This window comes from Branchiostoma lanceolatum, chromosome 2 (assembly GCF_035083965.1).
Source record: "Branchiostoma lanceolatum isolate klBraLanc5 chromosome 2, klBraLanc5.hap2, whole genome shotgun sequence".
In the NCBI taxonomy this organism is placed as follows: domain Eukaryota; kingdom Metazoa; phylum Chordata; class Leptocardii; order Amphioxiformes; family Branchiostomatidae; genus Branchiostoma; species Branchiostoma lanceolatum.
This window is the reverse complement of record NC_089723.1, coordinates 31,352,440-31,371,652: the sequence shown is the minus strand read 5'-3', so window position 1 is coordinate 31,371,652 and position 19,213 is coordinate 31,352,440. Positions and strand designations below refer to the sequence as shown.

At 45.4% G+C, this 19,213-nt stretch overlaps 2 protein-coding genes across 3 annotated transcripts; both read left to right on the top strand.

Moving 5' to 3' along the window:
• The first annotated feature begins 570 nt into the window (after window positions 1-570).
• On the top strand, window positions 571-8,217 carry LOC136428603 (uncharacterized). 2 transcript variants are annotated; one of them, XM_066418244.1, is made up of 3 exons: window positions 571-911; window positions 4,089-4,264; window positions 4,480-8,217. In XM_066418244.1, the coding sequence occupies exons 1-3, from the start codon at window positions 693-695 to the stop codon at window positions 7,163-7,165; spliced, it is 3,081 nt and encodes a 1,026-aa protein (XP_066274341.1). In that variant the 5' UTR covers window positions 571-692; the 3' UTR covers window positions 7,166-8,217. The 2 variants fall into 2 exon arrangements, with proteins under 2 accessions (XP_066274341.1, XP_066274342.1); XM_066418245.1 differs by lacking the exon at window positions 571-911 and adding an exon at window positions 1,413-1,615.
• A 6,991-nt stretch (window positions 8,218-15,208) lies between these two features.
• On the top strand, window positions 15,209-17,142 carry LOC136426757 (uncharacterized). Its single transcript, XM_066415491.1, has 2 exons — window positions 15,209-15,439; window positions 15,838-17,142. Exons 1-2 carry the CDS (start codon window positions 15,275-15,277, stop codon window positions 16,681-16,683), a joined length of 1,011 nt encoding a protein of 336 aa, XP_066271588.1. The 5' UTR covers window positions 15,209-15,274; the 3' UTR covers window positions 16,684-17,142.
• The last annotated feature ends 2,071 nt before the right edge of the window (window positions 17,143-19,213 follow it).

The window sequence follows — 19,213 nt, the reverse complement described above, 5'->3', positions numbered from 1 at the left end:
AACAATCAGATTCGGCATTTTTTTTCCTGTTCGTCCCAGTGGGACTTGTTTCGATGGAATACCCCAAACAAGTACTTGTGTTAGTGCTACGTGTTTTGGAAATGACGTGTACTTTGGTGCCATCCGCTATTGTTTGCGGGGCATTCGTGTTGAGTAGGGCATTCGTGTTGAGTAGGGAATTTGTGTTGAGTAAGGTATTTGTGTTGAGTAGCGTCGCGACTCGGGCGAAGTGCTGTTGGTCTTCCCTAATCTTGGCCCATCAACGTTCTTCTCGTGTCGCGGGTATTCACAATTCGTAACAATTAAAGTTTTGATCAGTGCTTTGTCCATTTCACACATCATTTCCCACGAGAACACCGGACAAACGAGACAAAGAAAGGCCTGATTGTGGTGGTTAACAGTTCTTTCAATCCGCTGTTTTCTCTGCTCTCCGAGTTGCCATTGACCCCCGGCCGTCCCTGGCTTTCCTCAGAGAATACCTGACCATTGTTAAAAAGGGGTCGATTGTTGTGAAAACATTGCTAATTAGGTAATCAAACAACAGAGCGCCGGTCAGACTGCGGGGCGCATACATCAGGCACTCGTCACTTCGGGAAGCGGTCAGTCCATGTGAGCCGCACCAGAGACAGGACGCACGAACACTTCGCTGGGACGGAAACAGACGAGATTTGGTTACAGTGTGCAGGTGGAGCATGAGAAGTGACGGAGAAGGCACCAGGCTAGCACTAGGCGGACAGGAACGCAGTCTACAGGCCCGGCTCATGGCGAGCGAAGCCGCGATGGAAGAACTGAGACTGCTGCGGCAGAGACAGGAGACGCTAGTGGAGGAAGCCAAGAGAAAACTTCCCCAGGAGCTGATCAGACCTGGCGGGTACATCAACAGTTCCATCGACAAGCTCCGAAACGCAGTGGTGAGTACACATTTACGTATCGGTATTAGTTTCAGAAGCAGAAAACTCAGATCGGTCAGCGTTTCAATTTTTATCATGATACAAGCCGTTCTCCCTTGAGGTCAGGGCGGCCCACACAGGAACATAGCTTCCTGTACCTACCGTCGCATTTTTTCAGAGTTGCATAATTCCTTCTTTCTAACAAAGTTACACAGAGTACAATAGGCCAGGGTGCAAGCTAAGCTTCTGACATGACGCCCAACTATTTCGCCAAGAATTGCGAGTGCGTGGCTTTTGTTTGACTCCTATTAGTCACACAAACATCATCCACTTTGTGCATTCGGTTGTGCAAAAACCAACACGACCCTGCGCTGAGTGCCAGACGCATTTTCCGTTCCCCTTCCCCGTGTGTCCAACAAAAGAGGACAGGTCCTTGATCCGACAGCTAATGAGTAATCTAGAAAGTGTTCCGTGCATGGAGCTGATAAAGTTAAAAGGTTGGCGACCGGGCAGACAGAGACAGCGGAACGAATTTGTCTGGCCTACAGGAAAGCCGGCTGATAACAAGATCTGGGGATAACCTTGTTACTTCCCCCGGGCCAAGTTGTTAGCGCGAAGTTCTGTTACTCCGAGAACTACAACATGTTGCAACATGCACGCACACCAGGTGTTCTTTCGCCGCTTCTCGCAGGTACGCGTTCTTTTGAGATGCACGGAGAACAATGGTGAGGCATTTATGTCGTCCGATCGTTACATCCTTCTATTCGGCATTTCACTATCTTTCCTGGCGGTTTCATGAATTTATGCAACGGTCGGATATGCACAAAACCTTTCGGGTACAACAAGAGTCTAGTGCTAGCGATTAGGTTTAGGACAAATTATGGGTTCTATATTTCGCAATGGCTTGCATGTGATTGTACAGCTATGATTGTAGAGCAAATGGTGTATTCTAGTTGTGCAATAATAGTACTCTTTAGCTTTTCATGTAAATATGACTCGCGTTGTATAAAATCATCTATATATATATATGATTCGTTTGGCAGGATGTAGGAAAATTTCGTAGGAAAATTTTAAAACAGTTTTCTATTCCCACTTGTAGCCAAACACTGTTTCTCTACCAATAGTAAGTGTGTGTCCGGATAGCGGTAAACATACGAAGCGACCACGCCACGAGTTAATTGTTTGTGTTCCAACTGAGGGTGCGAAATCCCTGTGAAAATCTCATTACCATACCGAAGTGGAAACATCGCAAACTTTTTTTGTGTCCGTGTGGTCTCAACTAATACGGACGGTACTTTAACATTCCTAAAGTTCTTAGAAAATTCGCATCGTGCAACCAAGAATACTATTGGCTGTACTAGCCTCCGTTGTAGAACCCGCCGTCCGGGCTTGAATCAGACGGCTCTGCATGCAATCAGAACCCGGTAGGCATCAGTGTACTTGACGTGCTCTGTAACCGAGGCTATGCCATTTGATACAGTGATTGACCGAATACAGGTGCATCTAGGGCCTCTAGGATTGTATCATGCTTCAAAAAGTGTCGCACAATAATGTAACTCTTTATACGGCGTAAATACTGTAAAATTGACTCTTGGATTTTATTGTCTTATACGGTGGCGCAACGCGCGTGTTCTCACATGTGTGCGTAATTTTGTGTTTACACTTAATTATCGTGGACCACCCTTCGCGTGTGAGTGTGAAGTTACGCCGCACCCTGGTGTCTCCCAGCTGTTAATACACATTAGGCGTGCTGGGCATCACGTCAAATTGGGTGAGAAAAGGGGAAAGCGTTCGTTCCGTTGTTTATGGTTTATGAACGCCGACAGTGACCGGAAAACTTCCCACAAAAAGTCACACAGGAAAAATGTGCAGGGCTAGGGCTAGCCATTACGTCACCGCCAAATGACGTCATTGTTTTGGCGGCAAACAGTAGAAATTTTTCGACCTATAAATGCTTTCTTGCGCATCTCCACTATCTCGAATTGCTAGGAACTTTGAGAAAAGATTTGGGCATGCATACGCCCTGTGCAGACTTACACGTTCTAATTCCCTTTGAAAGTAGAGATAGATAACCAGCTAGCAACGACCTCCCAATTAATCACTTTGTGTAAATACAGAAATGTTGACATACACACACTGTGAAAGCACCACACAAGATTTTTGTGATTTGGACAGATCGTAGCTGAAACTTTTTCATACTTTCTTGAATAGTTGAGGCCTCCCACATCCCTTCAATTTCTAAGACATGCCACCGTTTCCTTTTCTTTTTGACACCACCTTTACTTTGATGTTTCTACTGTTCCCAAAGTTGTTGAAGGGATCAGAAAGCCCGTAGCGTTTCTACAGTTGACTTTGGCAGTGACCCACATCTGCTTGGTTTAAAGCGGCTGCCCGTGTATTGTGCACTTGCTGGTGCTGGGCGTCAGTAAATGTTTATCCTTGTATCTTTTCCATTTCTCTCCACGGCGTTTTCTCCCGCCAATTCTAAAGCAGGAAAAATGGTATTGTTCTTGCATAATCAGTTCAATAAAATGTGTTGAAGGGTATTGGTGTCCTCTTCCGGGCTAAATATTTACTTTGTCCGGGCAAATCTTAAAAGTGCGACTGTAATCCGCCAACAACACAAACAAAACGTACAAATATTTTCGAAGGGAAATCACAGGGTGAGAGTTTGTCTTCCTTTGTTGGGAGGTGCCGCTTTCCAGATTTAATTATCTTTGCATATTGAAGTAAGTTACTGGAACAGCACAAACGGTTGCCGGATTAGGCCTAACTGTAATACATGTATAAGAAACTGCAAAGTGCAAAGTAACAGACACAAGAAGAAATATTGATAATTGATTTCGATAACGAATCTATTGATTATGGGCGTTAGATAATAAGCACCTTTAAACTACTTAGACAATAAGGATGTCTACTAGAGTGTGTGATTTTTACAGCATCTTTCGTAACATTGTTACAATACACTCTTTCCGTGCTTCGAAAGTTGACAAATGTACAAGACGTGACAAATGTGGATATTACCCCCTGGTCTTTGTGTTTTTCTAGTAATCCAAACAAGCACAACGTGTCGACAGGCAAGCGCCGACGTATTCAAAAGTTACGGACACATTCGTAGGAGCTTTAGGACCATAATCAAGGGTGCTCGTATACCTACATACATACAAAAATGCTAAACGTATATTTTCGTCACCCCAGGACCATCTAAAGCGGACGGACAGTGACCTGGTCGGCGCCCTGCACACCCTGAACACACAGATCCTGCAGCTCAAGCTGGCCGAGGCCGAGGACACAGACGGCGAGAACGGGCTCATGAGCGCCTCCTGTCGATCCATGTCGTCATCTGCAGTCTCCATCCCAAGTTTCACCAGCAGGTGTGTATGAGTTTTGAATTTTAAAAAACAAAAATAACGAACAAAAGGACCAATGCATGGTGGTCCAAACTTTTTCCTAAATGTTTTTTTCCTAGCTTATCGATTTTTATGAGAAACCGATATTAGTCACCATTTGCGCTCTTCAAGACCTTCAAGTTTGTATTTCAACTTTGTGAACGCATGAACTAATCCCGCAATGTCACTGTTACTTGCAGCTCTCGCACCAGCACCTTGATCGACCTCCCTGACAGTCGCCGCAGCTCGGGATTCTTCGACGCGTCGTCCCCGTCCCCACCACCAACCCCCGACATCGCCTCACCTGAGAAACTCCACCACTACGAGGAGGTGGACGGACGGGTCACCGCGGGGTGGCCGCACGAAACCAGCAGGGAACTGGGGTCTGTCACCAACTCGCAGTTCTACAATCGCCACAGTTTTGGGGAGCCAGAATCCGACAGCGTGGTATCAAATGACGCGAAACAGTCATACTTCAGCAGCGGAATGATGCCAGTACAAAGTCAGTCCACGAGAGAAGAGCAAAAGAAGGACGATTCGCTGAGCAGACGGTTCAAGTTGGCATTTCGCCCGCGGTCCAAGTCAGGGTTGTCTGTGTGCTACCCGTACCCCAGCCCCATGCACGCCATCGCCATACAGAGCGACATGTTTGTTCCAGCAGACAGCGAGAGTGTAGTGGAAGAGGAACACTCGTCTGTGGATGTAAGAAGTGACCACAACCAGTCCACGAATCCGCCTGCAGTTGAGTCTGATGCTCAAGTCGTGAGTTTGACTGGCGTCCCTGCAGACGACAAGTTCGTCAAAGCGCCCCCTAGCGGGAAAAGCGTGGGACTCCACCGACCAGTTTCCACACCCCCTGACATCTCGCGAGTGTGGGGCGGTCAAGTGCCGTGGACAAAGAACAGTGAACAGACAACTGTGGAGCCCGTCGACATACCGGACTATGAGAACATCTTTTCCGCCTACTCAGAACTTCCTGGGAACGACATTGCGCCATGTCCGAGGCGCCACTCCTTTGCCGGGTCACATGTCACGAAGAAGCATGTTGACGACGCGATCCCCACCTACGAAAACCTATCGGACATTGACAACGAATACGGTGACTATGTAACACTCACTCCTGAAGATTTGCCACAGATCTCACAAGCTGCAGGTACAAGGCCTGCGAGCGTCGTCCACTCCGAGTCACCGCCAGATTCTGGAGTAAAACCTGTCCCTGCTGCTTCAGAAACTGTCTCGCGATCTGAAGTCCACCAGGAGAGAAAGGCACCACGAAAACCAAAACCTACGCCAAGACAGTCACTGCTGAAGAAAGCCAGCCTCACAGTTACTCCGCCTTCACCACAGCCTAGAGCAGAACCACAATCAGACTCTTGCGACGTGAACGTGAAACAAACACCTGTTGGCGAGACGTCTTCGAACAAAACAACCAGCCAAGAGAACACTGCGAGTAAAACAGCACAGCCGGGACCTGCACTTCTGATAGCTTCGCTGATAGCAGATGGCAAAGTACAAGGACTGACTGATGTTAGACCTGTCCCTAGTAAAGAGAAGGGCAAGTCTCCGCTGACGAAGATTGTGGGAAAGTACAGTCCCCGTAAGCAAACCCAAACCGAGCCCAAGAGCAGTAGCACCACAAGCATCGAGAAAAGAACTCTTCAAGAGAAGACAAAGAGCGAACACAACAATCCCCATCGAAAAGAACAGCCCCAACCTGACTCTAACAGCGCAAAGACTGTAAGAATGAAGTTCAGGGCTCCCCCAGGGGTGGACATCAGGCCCCGTCACTGCAACGATAAAGTCGAGAATAGTCACGTCAGAAGCGCAAAGGCCCCATCCGAGCCCAACAGCAACAGAACAGAAAGTAGAGAGCGAACAACTGCTGCTTCCTCCGTCAACAGCAAGCCTCGCCAGCTGAAGAGCGAAGGACGAAACAGCCCTTGCCGAAAACTGCAGTTTCAGCATGATTCTAACAGAATATCTACTCAACCTAGGGAAGGACAAGTTCCCTATGGCGCAGAGATCTCTGCCAACCGAGGTTCTGCACAGGCATCCACAAGAAGGATGTCGAAAGATGCGCCTTTGCCCCAAACAGCAGCACCTCCATTGTACGTGTCCCGGACTGACTTGAAGTGCCCCGCGCCGATGTCCCGGAATGACTTGAAGTGCCCCGCACCGATGGAATGCCACCTGGGCCAACAACCAATCGTCAGTCGCGGTGTGGCGACTGACTTGAGGAAAAGTTTTCCCAACTCCAGACCAGAACAGGGAGGGGTGCCCCACGGTCACCGCTATCGGCCACACGGTGACTTGAGACAACAGTTGGCTAGCCACAACCCCGGCTATGCGAAAAAGGACGACTCGAGTCGTCGGTACAAGCGGCACGACAGCCACAAGGACAGCAGGAAAACTCAGAGCGACAAGCGGGCTAGGCGACACACCACCGCTGTGAACAGTCCTGCTCTCATACCGCCGATGAGCGGTCTAGTCGACCACAGAAGCAGACACAGTCACAGCAGCACATCTCTGAACGGCCACCCGGTGTCAAAGTTTCCCTCCAATGCCCCACACAAGCACAGGGTCCCGCACGCGTTTTCCCGAGGCGTTCGTGGTCTGAAGAAAGCGGGCCAGAGTCGGAGCACCTCTCGACTGTACGACTACGACACCAGCGTGCTCGGCAGCTCCAGCGATGAAAGCTCGTCCAGCGACTCAGAAATCCGCCGAAGCGAGAGCGAAAGTGACACTGAGTCCAGTGACGAGGGCGGACTGGTCTTGGCGGAGGCAAAATGGCCTGCAGTTGTAGGGACGGCCACTAGACGGCGCCTGTCGTCCCAGGACAGTCTGTCCAGGATGTTCCCATCTTGCCATCTGGTAACGGAGTTGTAAATGGACACATAGCCAAAACTACCTGTCGGTTGTGAATATAACTAAATTGTAACTTTATATACTTATATAGATATATATTATCAGGTTAACGTTTAGATTTCTTTATTGTTTTCTTTATGTCATTTCGTTTCCTTTGTTAGAAGTACAACAGTTCAATAGGATTTATACTTTAAGATAAAAGAAGACGTCAAGTCTTGTTTTCGCTGGTTCGGAAACCTTCTGAAATCATGATGACATGTTGAGTAAGAATTTTCTAACAACTATGTTCAGTAGATTCCGAATGTCATAATTCCCTGTAGAGGCACGGCCAATGTTTATGCATTTAAATCAGAAATCACTGACAACATCGTGGAATTTATATTTGGGCTTTAGACGAGAGATCTCAGTAATACGCAGGTGTACATATGGTATTCTATTAGCTTTTTTGAAGCTTGTGTTTAGGAAGTTTATATTTTGTTCATTCTTTCTTACTTGTTCTTTTACTTAGTAGCAAAGGGCAGTGTTTTGTTACGTTATTGTTTAATATTCTTCTATATCAGTCACGGAAGTGTCTATGCAATGTTAAACCATGAATAAAAAGAATATTACGTTATTATAACTTCCAAGTCTGTGTGTTATTTTGATTCGTTTGCTGCGTCTTCCAGAAACTTTAACCACGGAAAGTACCTTACCTTTTCACCATCCTTCAAAGAAGCAGTACAAAGACAAAGTATGGTCGTTTCAGTACTTTTATTTCTCCCACCCTACAATAATTCAAAGCAATTCCATAAAAGGGTAGGCATGAAAGCACAGTTTCTGTCCGTAAGTTCAGATATGGCAATGCCGCAAACGATAAGATCTCAAAAGATTTTTTGTTGTTTTTGTATTAACGGTAATATCCCAAAAGATTTTTTGACGTTTTAGTATTTATTTATAATTTTCTTTCCGACTCGTTCATGATACACATGCAACAACGAGCAATTCCATAATCATACGTGATAAGATACACAATCAAAACCAATTGAAGGACACGTGTTCAAAGGATCAATATAGTACATTAAACATGATACAGTGGCTAGACACATGTTTCAGACATTGATACGTGTATATAGATACAACTTCAGCCTAAAGACGAAACATAGTCATAGGTTCTCTAGTTACAGTATGTACTGCAATATAGCAGCGACCCGCATTCCGTGCATTGTACACATATGTCAGTACCCTAACCAAACATCAGCCCTACCAAACAGTCTGGATATCAAACTTTCATATCTAAACTGTTAGGTATTAAAAGAACCTGTTATGTACTAATGGAGTAGACTTTGATATAGATTAATCTAGGACTACAGCTGGCTCACCTAAAGTTTGCTACAGAGATCTGTACACTGCGGTAAGCATTCTTACAAGCACCGGGCATTACGTCTACCCTGCGGACGGTTGGGACAGAACATTCACTACTAGTGCAACCTCCTGCACTAGACAAAGACTCCGGATCACAAGGCATGACATCCAGCCTTGGCGACCTAAGTTTCTAGGTCTAATGATCCTTAACAGTCCTACACTTACAGCACAGTATACATCACATATATACAGGCTACGGCAAAACAAGTCAACGTTGTCGGGTTCTCCGGTGTTTTCCGGATTCAATACAGTTGAACCATGCCACAATGTCTGTTCGAACCGTGCACAAGAAAAGAGCAACCCAGTTTAAAAACAGTACTATAGCATAGCCAATAGTATCGTATGCGTTAACAGTGTAGCAAATACTTTCAAGAACGTAAACAAAGAAGTGGTTGTGCACGAATACACAGAGGCCTACTTCAGGCATCTCTTCTTTTGCAACTGTCGCTGGCTTAGCAAGGCTGTTACTGAATGGTATGGGCCAATTTTGCAGTGAACATTTAAGTGTTATTTTTTAATCATAATTCATAAATACTCAATATCATTCCTTACAGCAATATTTCATAGCCATATAAGAGCATGCTGTCTTATACTATACGTAAACTAAGTACATGTATATACAGATAGCGCTTGGTAAGTAAACTTCCACAATACTCGATAGACTTACTACAATGGACAGTAGACTGACCACAACGGTGCTTACACCTGTCGTGCTGCGATCCGCCACAATACTCCATAAACTCACTACAATCGGCAATAAACTAATCACAATGAACTTTCAAGAAGGTCTCCAGAGAGAAAGTAGCAGGTTTATGACAGATGTTTGTCATGTGTTCACTTTAGAAAGATGTTACAATTTGTAACCATTCAATGGTAATTCATGTAAGACAGTCAAGAACACTCTAGCTTCCAGCCATGGCAATTTTCAATCTCACAACCTGTACTTGTATTCTGTAAGTTCATTGTGGCTAGTTTATTGTCTATTGTGGTAAGCTTATGAAGCATTGTGAAAATTTACATACAAAAACCTCTAAGCGAGCACATTCGTGACAACAAGTTTTACACTTGGATCTCATATATTTGAGTTGTCTGGTTGAACTACTGTTATCATCATTGTTAATATCATTGCATGTGATTAGACTTTCCGTATACAATAGTTGACTTTAAAGCTGGGTGAAGTAACGGCAAGAGCAGGGGCAAGTGTTGTGCATCTTTGGCGATCTTATAGTGTATTTTTTTCTCATAAGTGACAGATGTCAAGTTCACTACATTGATACAGTTGTAACAGGATTCTGCCTCCTTTACGGTGTTGTAGATACACGCAACGTTACATGGAAAGGACTCAATGGAGGGTGTTCAGACCAACCGATACAAGTAATGTTGGTTGGTTTAAGGGCCCTCCATTCCATGTGTTTCACAGATCATTCCTGTACACCAGCTGGTAACACGATAGGACACAATCACCGGGCCCGGGCACCGTGAGCACACAAGCCTTCAGCGTGGCGGGAGAGTCAGTTCCTAGCGAGCTGCGGTGGAACTGCAGATGAAACTACCTGGTGGCGCGTCTGCTGTCCTCGGCAATCCGACCATCCCGGGCGTCTAGCGGGTGGTGATCTGTCCCATGGGGATGGTGAAGTTCCGGGTGTAGAAGGAGTGATTCCTACTGGGAAAAATAAAACAGCGTCAATTTTATCTGTCCATTCATCAAAAAAACGGTACAAAGGGTCGAAGGAGATGTCTGGATGAGTGAGCGTGGTACTTTAATCAATTTAGTACAGTTTTGACTTGTATTAAGCAACTGTTCATATGCTTTACGGCTATCATCGAATGTGCAAATCGTATCAAAGTGCTTGTGTGTTTATTATATAGTCGGTTGTGTACACCGTTGAACGTTGACCATGACCATTCAGGCAGCATTACGACATCAACTGCCTGCCTATCCTTGGATTCCTTGCTAAAATAACTTTTTCCACACCTGGCAAACTGGGGATACACCCCCCTCCCCAAGAAGTCGTAAAAAAGGAGCCAACTAGGTCAGACAAGGGACACTACCCCCAACATGTACTGCGAAGCGGCGTGTTCCTGATCATGTCTCCTTATATATGGTCACAAAATCGTTTTTAGATTGCCGATGTGACCCCCAACAACAGCGTCATAAAAGGCTCTATCAGCACATACTCCGCGGCGTCGGTATGTTCTCGGTTACCGGGTCGTCACGAAGGGTCGGTCTGGGGCAAGTGCTGTGTGGCATCACCACGGAGCGGGCTGAACCGCAAGGGTATCAGCAGCATCGACAGTAGCTAAGGCCATGTTGATTTGGTTATATGGATGACATCCGCGCGCATCAATTTCGTCGGTTTCCAGATGATAAAGATGGGTTTTCCACCATTATACTGTAAATCGTAAAAAGCAGATGCAAAATGAGAAAATACATGCTGTAGATTGCAAAAAATATTTCGCAAAACGGATACTTGAAGTCTCAGAATGCCATTGCCAATTCCAAAGTCAAAGAGGATGTTTTGAAAGAACAAAAATTAATAGTCTATATTTCGGTATGCCATGTTAGATTTTATTCGTCCTTCCTGACCACGTACGCAGATTTTTCATAATAAAGGCAACTTTTTTTATTTTGCCAAACTTATTTTTCATTCGCACGCTCGCATCAGGTTTGGGGTACCCAGAGGATGTCATCCATGCAATCAAATCAACATGGCCTAACCTCACACCTCTGGCGTCGTGTGGACTAGCGATCGGAAATGACGACCGCAGCGGTTCGCTACAGGACCTACAGGTCACGCACTGCGCGCAATGGAATACTAACTACACCACCAAGACAGATGCAGTTGGTATTTAGTATAGTAGACTGGTTTATAGAATACCCACTTTTAGACACACTGACATCTGTTTGACTGAACTGCAACACTCGATGACAGGCTGTTTGTACGTGAAACTTTTCGGGGGAAACTTGTTACATAACGTTGTGAACGTTAGTGTTTCATGCTGCTTGTCAGTATGACGATGGGTTTTTCGCCTGGCGTTTTGTCCCAAGTTAGTATGTGTCAAACGAGCTATATGTGCGATTATGCGACAGCAAATAGATTTAATGAAATCAAACACGTCTTCTCATAGCACATACAACCTGGTTACAGGCCTAATTACGGAATGACAAATGTAGTCTTGCAGTCTGATAAATACAAAGTGTCGCTACCCTGATTTAGGTACCGCACCGAGCTTAGAATTTTATTGTTCTTTAGCCCGTAAGTTTTTTTAAAGTTTTTTTTTCGGATGACAAGAAGAAGAAGAAGAAGTTTAAAAAAAAAATCGAATCCCTGATATAAGCTAGCGGATTGCAAGGTTGGGTATTCATTACAATTTGAAAACATGTCTATTTGTTTAGCTTATGCTGTTTATTTCTTTTATACAACATGTCAAGATGACGTATCAGGATGACGCATCGACGATGACCAAACATGGTACGCTTTACGTCAATGGATGAAGGATGGTTCTATTGCGTCCCCGTCAAAAAGTGTCCCAAAAGGACAAGGACACTGTTTTATGGTTTCTATTTCCTTTTGCTACGCTTTCCATATGATACAGAGATATCTAAGGTTACAAGATAGTCACCGATCGACTGTACTGTTAGCAAAGAAAACTAGGTAGGATTATTTAGCCCGAGTGTCGTCCTAGGAGAATATGGGAGCCCCGGGAAACTAAGGATATAATGTCCTTGGGTAAACTGGTTCGATGACACTCGGGCTAATAATTATTGCAATTTAAAGAATAATATTTCCTAAAATGCAACGAGAATGTTTCGCGTCCAGCATATTCATATTTGCTGAAAGACTGACGGTAAATATATTACTGCAAATCACCCGGATGGGGGCCTGGCGAACCTCCATCTCTTATCAGCCATACGGTGATTTTCATGTACTATCATTCACCCGGACGGGAGACCTGGCGCATCCCCGGCGTCTTGTATTAGCCAACAAGGGGTGGTATAACCCCGACGTTGCGTAAAAGCACGTCGACTGATGATGATGATGAAATATATTACAGCTTTATAGCACCACAAGTCCATGGGAATATATGAAGTCGAATCCGGGGTCTAGACCAGTTAGGCTGGTCAGTTGGAGGCGCTTGAACACCACTGTTACATAGTCATACACACACTGAGATTAACCGTCTTCGGTCTATTGGAATATGTATTCCCCAATGAAAACACTACAACTATACAACTTCAATTACATTACATTTTGTGATGTAAAAAAAACCCCACCAGTCTAAGCGTAAAATCTAGCCGGCTATATCAAAACAGCGATTGACTTGAGTGGCAGAAGGGAATGTCAAATGTTTTCTTCAGCTGTATAGAAAACATCATGATTTAGCATGATTTGTATTTTGACGTCACTGAAGTTTCTGTTGGTTTCTCTAGGACTCGAATAATTATGGCAAACTGGATCAACTTCACAATATCTGGCTAATTTCGTTGCACCATCTTCACATCTTACCTCCTGCGGGCGTTCGGGGACCTGTTGAGCTTGAGGCGGACGGAGGCGGTAGGCTTGGTGAAGTAGGCAGCCGACCCGTGGTGTCCGGAGGAGAAGGTAGGAGGGAACACCATGTACACCTCCTGGCGGAAGTACTTCCTCCGGCCACTGCCAGCCACGAAGCTGCAGTCGTAGTTCCACGGGCGGTCGGTGCTGTAGATCACCATGATAGCTGTAGCTCAGGACACACTGCGGCAGTTAGCGCACACACCAGGCTCCAAACGACCTTATGATTTATCTCTATCTGCGTCCTGAAATTAGTCGTCGGACGCTGACAGTGATAAATAGATCGTTGGACACCCGATAGGGACGGCAGTTATGATCCCATAGGCTGCACGTTTGGAACATTGCTCATCTATTTATTCCGACTTTTCATTTACACCAACCACCCAATGGGTTGGCTTTGATAACGATTCAAAAAGTAAACAAAAATCAACCGCAATCAACATAAGTGTAAACCATAAACTGAGCATTCCAGCCATTCTGTGCACGGTCAGCAAACACTTTAACCTGGCTGTAGGTTTGGTCTGAGGTATGCTGGTCGACGGTTGTCGGTTGTTAATTATGTCAAGTGACAGACAGTATGGCAAAATGGGCTCTTTTCTCACGAAGGCCTGTGTCTCGTATTACGCACACGCCCTTGTGTTGACGACAACATGATATCTCGGTATGCGCGTCCAGTATTTTAGGGGGAATCATCTCTTGGTGATAACAACCCTACGTGCCTAATAAACACAGACGTAAAATGAACTATGAGTCTAAATCACCATTAAAGACATGCCGGTCGTATTTTATTTTCCATCTACGTGAGAGAATCGACGAGATTGGTATTTTTAATCTGATTTACAACTGAGGACGTCGCCTTTCTGTCTGGGCGCACTTGTCCCGAGTCGTCAGCGCGTACCGAACAGGAGAGACGGAGTGATCTTCTGCTAATCCAGAGAGAACGCCGTCCTTGGCAAGGCGGAAAACAAGGACGAGAAGCAGACTGACATTGGCCGGGAAATAGACAAGGATGTTCCAAGTACTCGTCCGCAATGACCTTGAACTTGTGATTTAGGTGTTGGCTAGATCTGCCGTTCCCTGATCATCACATTCACCGGTGACAGCGATTTTCCTCTAGTAAATCTGTCAGCCCACCATAAACGAAGTTCTTCTATTTAGTAGTGTGTGAGTAATAGTCGTGAAATGTCGAGAACACGCCCATGCACGCAGCGTGTACTTGTCAGCACATTGCGGTTCAAAGTACTGTTTTCATGACATCCCTATTACCAACCTAGAGTTCAATGAACCACATACTATTTTTGCTGTTTCCATACCACATTGTTCTTGGCTGCGTTTGCCGATTTTTAGCGCACCTTTTTGTTAACTTGTCGAGGATTTTTGAAAAATGTTGGTGCAGTTATCCGGCATTGGTATATGACATTTACGTAATTACCGTTGAGTAGCAACGGTGAACCTTTGCCTGACTTTAAAGTCAGTTATTTGGCACTATAAAGTTATGATTTACGCATTTGACTCCATGGGATCCTTACATAGGCCACGAACAAAATTTCCTGTGCATTTAGAAATTAAGTAATGGTCAAATCGAGGATCAAGTATGATAACTAATGTGTGATCATAATGGAGTTAAAGCATTAGAGATAAGAGAAAGTGACACACACGTTTTCGTTCAAATAAAAAATAGTGGATGATTGCTTTTTTCTTCTTCATAAATCCAGGTCAGAATATGTCTGTGTCTTTCATTTTCTTTCTTACCCAATAAGATAACGGTAAGTAAACGCTGTATTTTGAGCATGAATATGCCTTATTATGGGCCTGACTATACGGTACGTTTCCACCATAAGCAAGTGGCATTACATTATTTTGCCTAGTTCACGAATGGTGGGTCCATCCAAGGCCTTGGTCCATCTTACATGGGGATAGATACAATTTCGTAAATTATGACCAGGAAGTAAACAGGTGATTTTGGGTTTCCTAGACATGTTCCGGTACGGCTTTTACAGACAGCTGATCCTACAACGCATTGTTCTAAAAGTTGTTCTGGAACTCCTTTGTTCTAGACTAGCGACGAAGTTCGATGTGATTTGTTTATAATCTCGACTGACTACTGAAGGCGACACAGGCAGATTTCAGTCTCTGATTTTCGAAGTCAAAAGTTTTGAGTTTTTTCCGATACAAGATGGCGAGACGCCGTGGCCGACGGAGGCATCGGCGGTCCCGAGCTCGGGGCGTCCCGTGTCCCAGGTTCCCGGCCTCTGACGTGTCCGATGAGCCGCAGGATGAACGACGGCGGTTGTTCAAAGCGGCGGTGATCACGGCGTTGTTGGCTGTAGCTGTGACGACGGTGAGTTTCCTACATCATCACGTTTTCTCTATAGCCTGTGTTACACAAGCTCTCGGCCGGAGGTTACTGACCCCCACCCCTAGGGGGATGGCGGTCACAGGACCGGCTGGCCACTAAGGTGCGCGATTCGTCAGGCTAGTTTTCTCTATAGATAGAATACCATCTTTTAACAGTGTGAAAATGGGTAATCAGATTTGTTATTATCGATCACAGGATACCGATTAGTTTACGATGGCTCTTGAGTTTCATGCATCAAAAATCATAATGATCGTTTCAGCTGCAGCTTATTTGAGAAGCTATGATTCGCAGAACATGATAAACATTTTCCCAAGTAACGCTGGATTCACATGACACCGATGCCTGTTTTTGTCCATTAAGTAAGAACGTTTTCATTTCAGGTGGTCGTTATGACTGTCACAGTGCAGTTAAACGCCATTGCAGATGAGACCAACCTTCCCCCTTACTGGAGCTGGGGATATAGCGGAGCGGGAAACTATCCCACTGATGCCGAGGTGACCTCAAAGCACAAGCTGAGGGAAAGAGTCCGAGTTTTCGCAGAAGACGACACCCGAGTTCCCGACGACATGACAGGGACTCCGGCGAAAAGTCTGGTGTCTCCTCCGACAGACCACGTGCGACCCAACGAGACGGACGGCGGACGAAAGCACACTGAGGTACACCTTAGCGAAGATGATCCCGTGGCCTCTCCGACAGACCACGTGCGACGTCGCCATAGATTCAAGCCCTGGGACCTCATGACGAGTCAAGAGAAGCATTCCTATATTGTCATGATGCGACTTCGCATTTACAAGTACATGAACAAGCTTCTCCACCGTGAGGATCAGCCAAAGATTCAATCGCATTTTGAGGCCAATAACCATGCCCGTGTGCGACAAAGGCCATGGGCCGCGAAAACATTTCCCAACTCGGAATCACCCACAGCCCCAGATGACCCAGTGGACAAGATGTCCCAGTTGGCGCCAAAGCCAGGGTCGTTTGTAGATGTTAACCCGAAGAGCGAGATCGAGAACACGGAGAAGACTGCGGTAGACAAGGCGCTGCTGGAGAACTCAAAAGAAATGAATTTATACCTGAGCTCCATCATGACAAAAAACATGACATGCCGCGAGAGGAAGCACCGCGTGTTAAGGCGTATCAAGCGCGTCGAGACATTGGCGCTGGTCGTGGTTGGAGCGCTGGTGGCGGGCTCGTTGGCCTACAATGTTATTGGGCAGATCCCATAGAGGAAAGTTCAAAATATATTCTTTTACTGTTATATTGCTTGTGTCAAATGTGTTTCTGATGAAGTTTTAACACCCCAGACCAAGGATGGTCTGTTCCGTGCATGCTTGCTTTTCCCGTGTCAACATTCCGATCAACATCAGATACGTTTCGCAATTCTTGTATTCCAATAGCTACAGTATAGCTCTTGTTGTTTCGAAATAGATTGTTCATTGGACTATATTCATCCCTTTACTGTATTGTACCATCTGTTCAGCTGTATACCAGAAAGTCTCAACAGAAAATAATTGTATCATACGTTTCCATGGTACTAGTCACCTAATCATCAAACTGGTAAAAGAAAACCACTAGGCATTTGTTTAGTCTACAACGTTTATTGCCACGTCCAGCAGATGTCAGTGTCAGTCAATTTGATTGGACGTTCTGTGACAGTGAGTGAGGGCAAAAAAGTTTTCTGTTACAATTCCTTACGTATTAAAGACTTTGAGAATTTTTCAACTGCACGTGTCAGTGATATGATTTAGTGTGTTTGTTCTGTGTGTTGATGTTGTTCAGCACCATGGACAAGTCCCGTGAGTGTGTTGATTCCGTGAGTCGATGGTGTTCAGCACCAAGGACAGATGTTTATGCCTGTGTGTGGATGGTGTTCAGTTCAGCACCAATGACAAGTGTGTGTTGACTTTGTGGAAGGTGTTCAGCACTAAGGACAAGTATCTGCCTGTGTGTTGGATGGTGTTCAGCACCAGGACTAGGTGTGTTAGCCAGTATGTTGATGGTGTTCAGAACCAGGGACATACATGTATGTGTTTAAAGTTTGCAAGTGTGTGGATAGTGTTCAGGACCAAGGAAATGTTTGTTAGCCTGTGTGTGGATGGTGTTCAGCACCAAGGACAGGTATGTTTGCCTGTTTGTGGATGGTGTTCAGCACCAAGGACAAGTGCGTTTGCCTGTGTGTGGATGGTGTTCAGCACCAAGGACAGGCATGTTTACCTGTATGTGGATGGTGTTCAGCACCAAGGAAAGGTGCTTTTGCTTGTGTGAAGATGGCGTTCAGACCAAGGATAGGTGTGTTTGCCTGTATGTCTATAGTGGAAAACCCCGAGGACAGGTATGTTTGCTTGTGTGTAGATGGCGTTCAGCACCAAGGACATGGATTTTTGATTGTGTGTAAATGGCGTCCAGCACCAAGAATAGCTGTGTTTGCCTGTGTATATATATATAGTCGTAAACCCCAGGACAGGTGTGTTTGCCTGTGTGTAGATTGTGTTCAGCACCAAGGACAGGTGTGTTTGCTTGTGTGTAGATGGCGTTCAGCACCAAGGACAGGTGTGTTTGCTTGTGTGTAGATGGCGTTCAGCACGAAGGACACGTGTGTTTGCCTGTATGTTATAGTGGTAAACCCACAGAATAGGCGTGTTTGCATGTGTGCGTAGATGGTGTTCACGAGGAACAGGTCTGCCTATGTGTGTACGATGTTCAGCAGCAAGAACAGTTCAATTTGCCTATGTGTGGATGGTGTTCAGAACGAAGGACAGGTGTATTTAACTGTATGTGTATAGCGTTCAGCACCAAGAACAGGAGTGTGTGGATGGTGTTCATTACCGGGAACAGTTAGATTTGCATGTTCACTGATGGTGTTCAGCACCAGGAATATCTGTGTTTGCCTGTGTATGGGTGGTGTTCAACATCAAAGAAAAATTCTGCATCGACGGGTAACCACAAAATGTTCCAGTACAACATGTAGAGTAGTTAATTTTACTAGCTTTATTAGGCAACGACCCATTGTTCGAAACGTTGTTCTGGAATCGCAAATGAACCTCCCTTGTTCTAGACTAGCAACGGCGTTCGATGTGGCTTGTTTACAATCTCGACTGACTACTGAAAGCAACACAGGCAGACAGCCTCTCCTTATCCAAGTCAAAAGTTGAGAGTTTTTTATCGGCACAAGATGGCGAGACGCCGTGGCCGACGGAGGCATCGGCGGTCCCGAGCTCGGGGCGTCCCGTGTCCCAGGTTTCCGGTCTCTGACGTGTCCGATGAGCCGCAGGATGAAGGACGGCGGTTGTTCAAAGCGGCGTTGATCGCGGCGTTGTTTAGCCTGGGTGCCATCCTATTTCTACCGGGGCTCCTACACTCGCCTCCCTATTTTTTTAGGGAGGCGAGTGTAGGAGCCCCGGTAGAAATAGGATGGCACCCAGGCTAGGCGTTGTTGGCTGTAGCTATGACGACGGTGAGTTCTCTACATCATCACGTTATCGCAGTACATAGAATACTATCTTTCAACAACGGGAAAATAGGTCATCAGATTTGTTATTATCGATCACAGCAATTAGTTTACGCTCGCTTTCAGTTTCATGCATAAAAATCGTAAATATCGTTTCAGCTGATTTGAGGATTGATTCGCAGAACATGATGAAATTTCCCAAGTCAAGTAACGATGGATGAATACTCAGACCTTATTTTTGTCCATACTGTGTTACTAAGTAAGAACGTTTTCATTTTAGGTGGTCGTTGTGACAATCACAGTGCAGT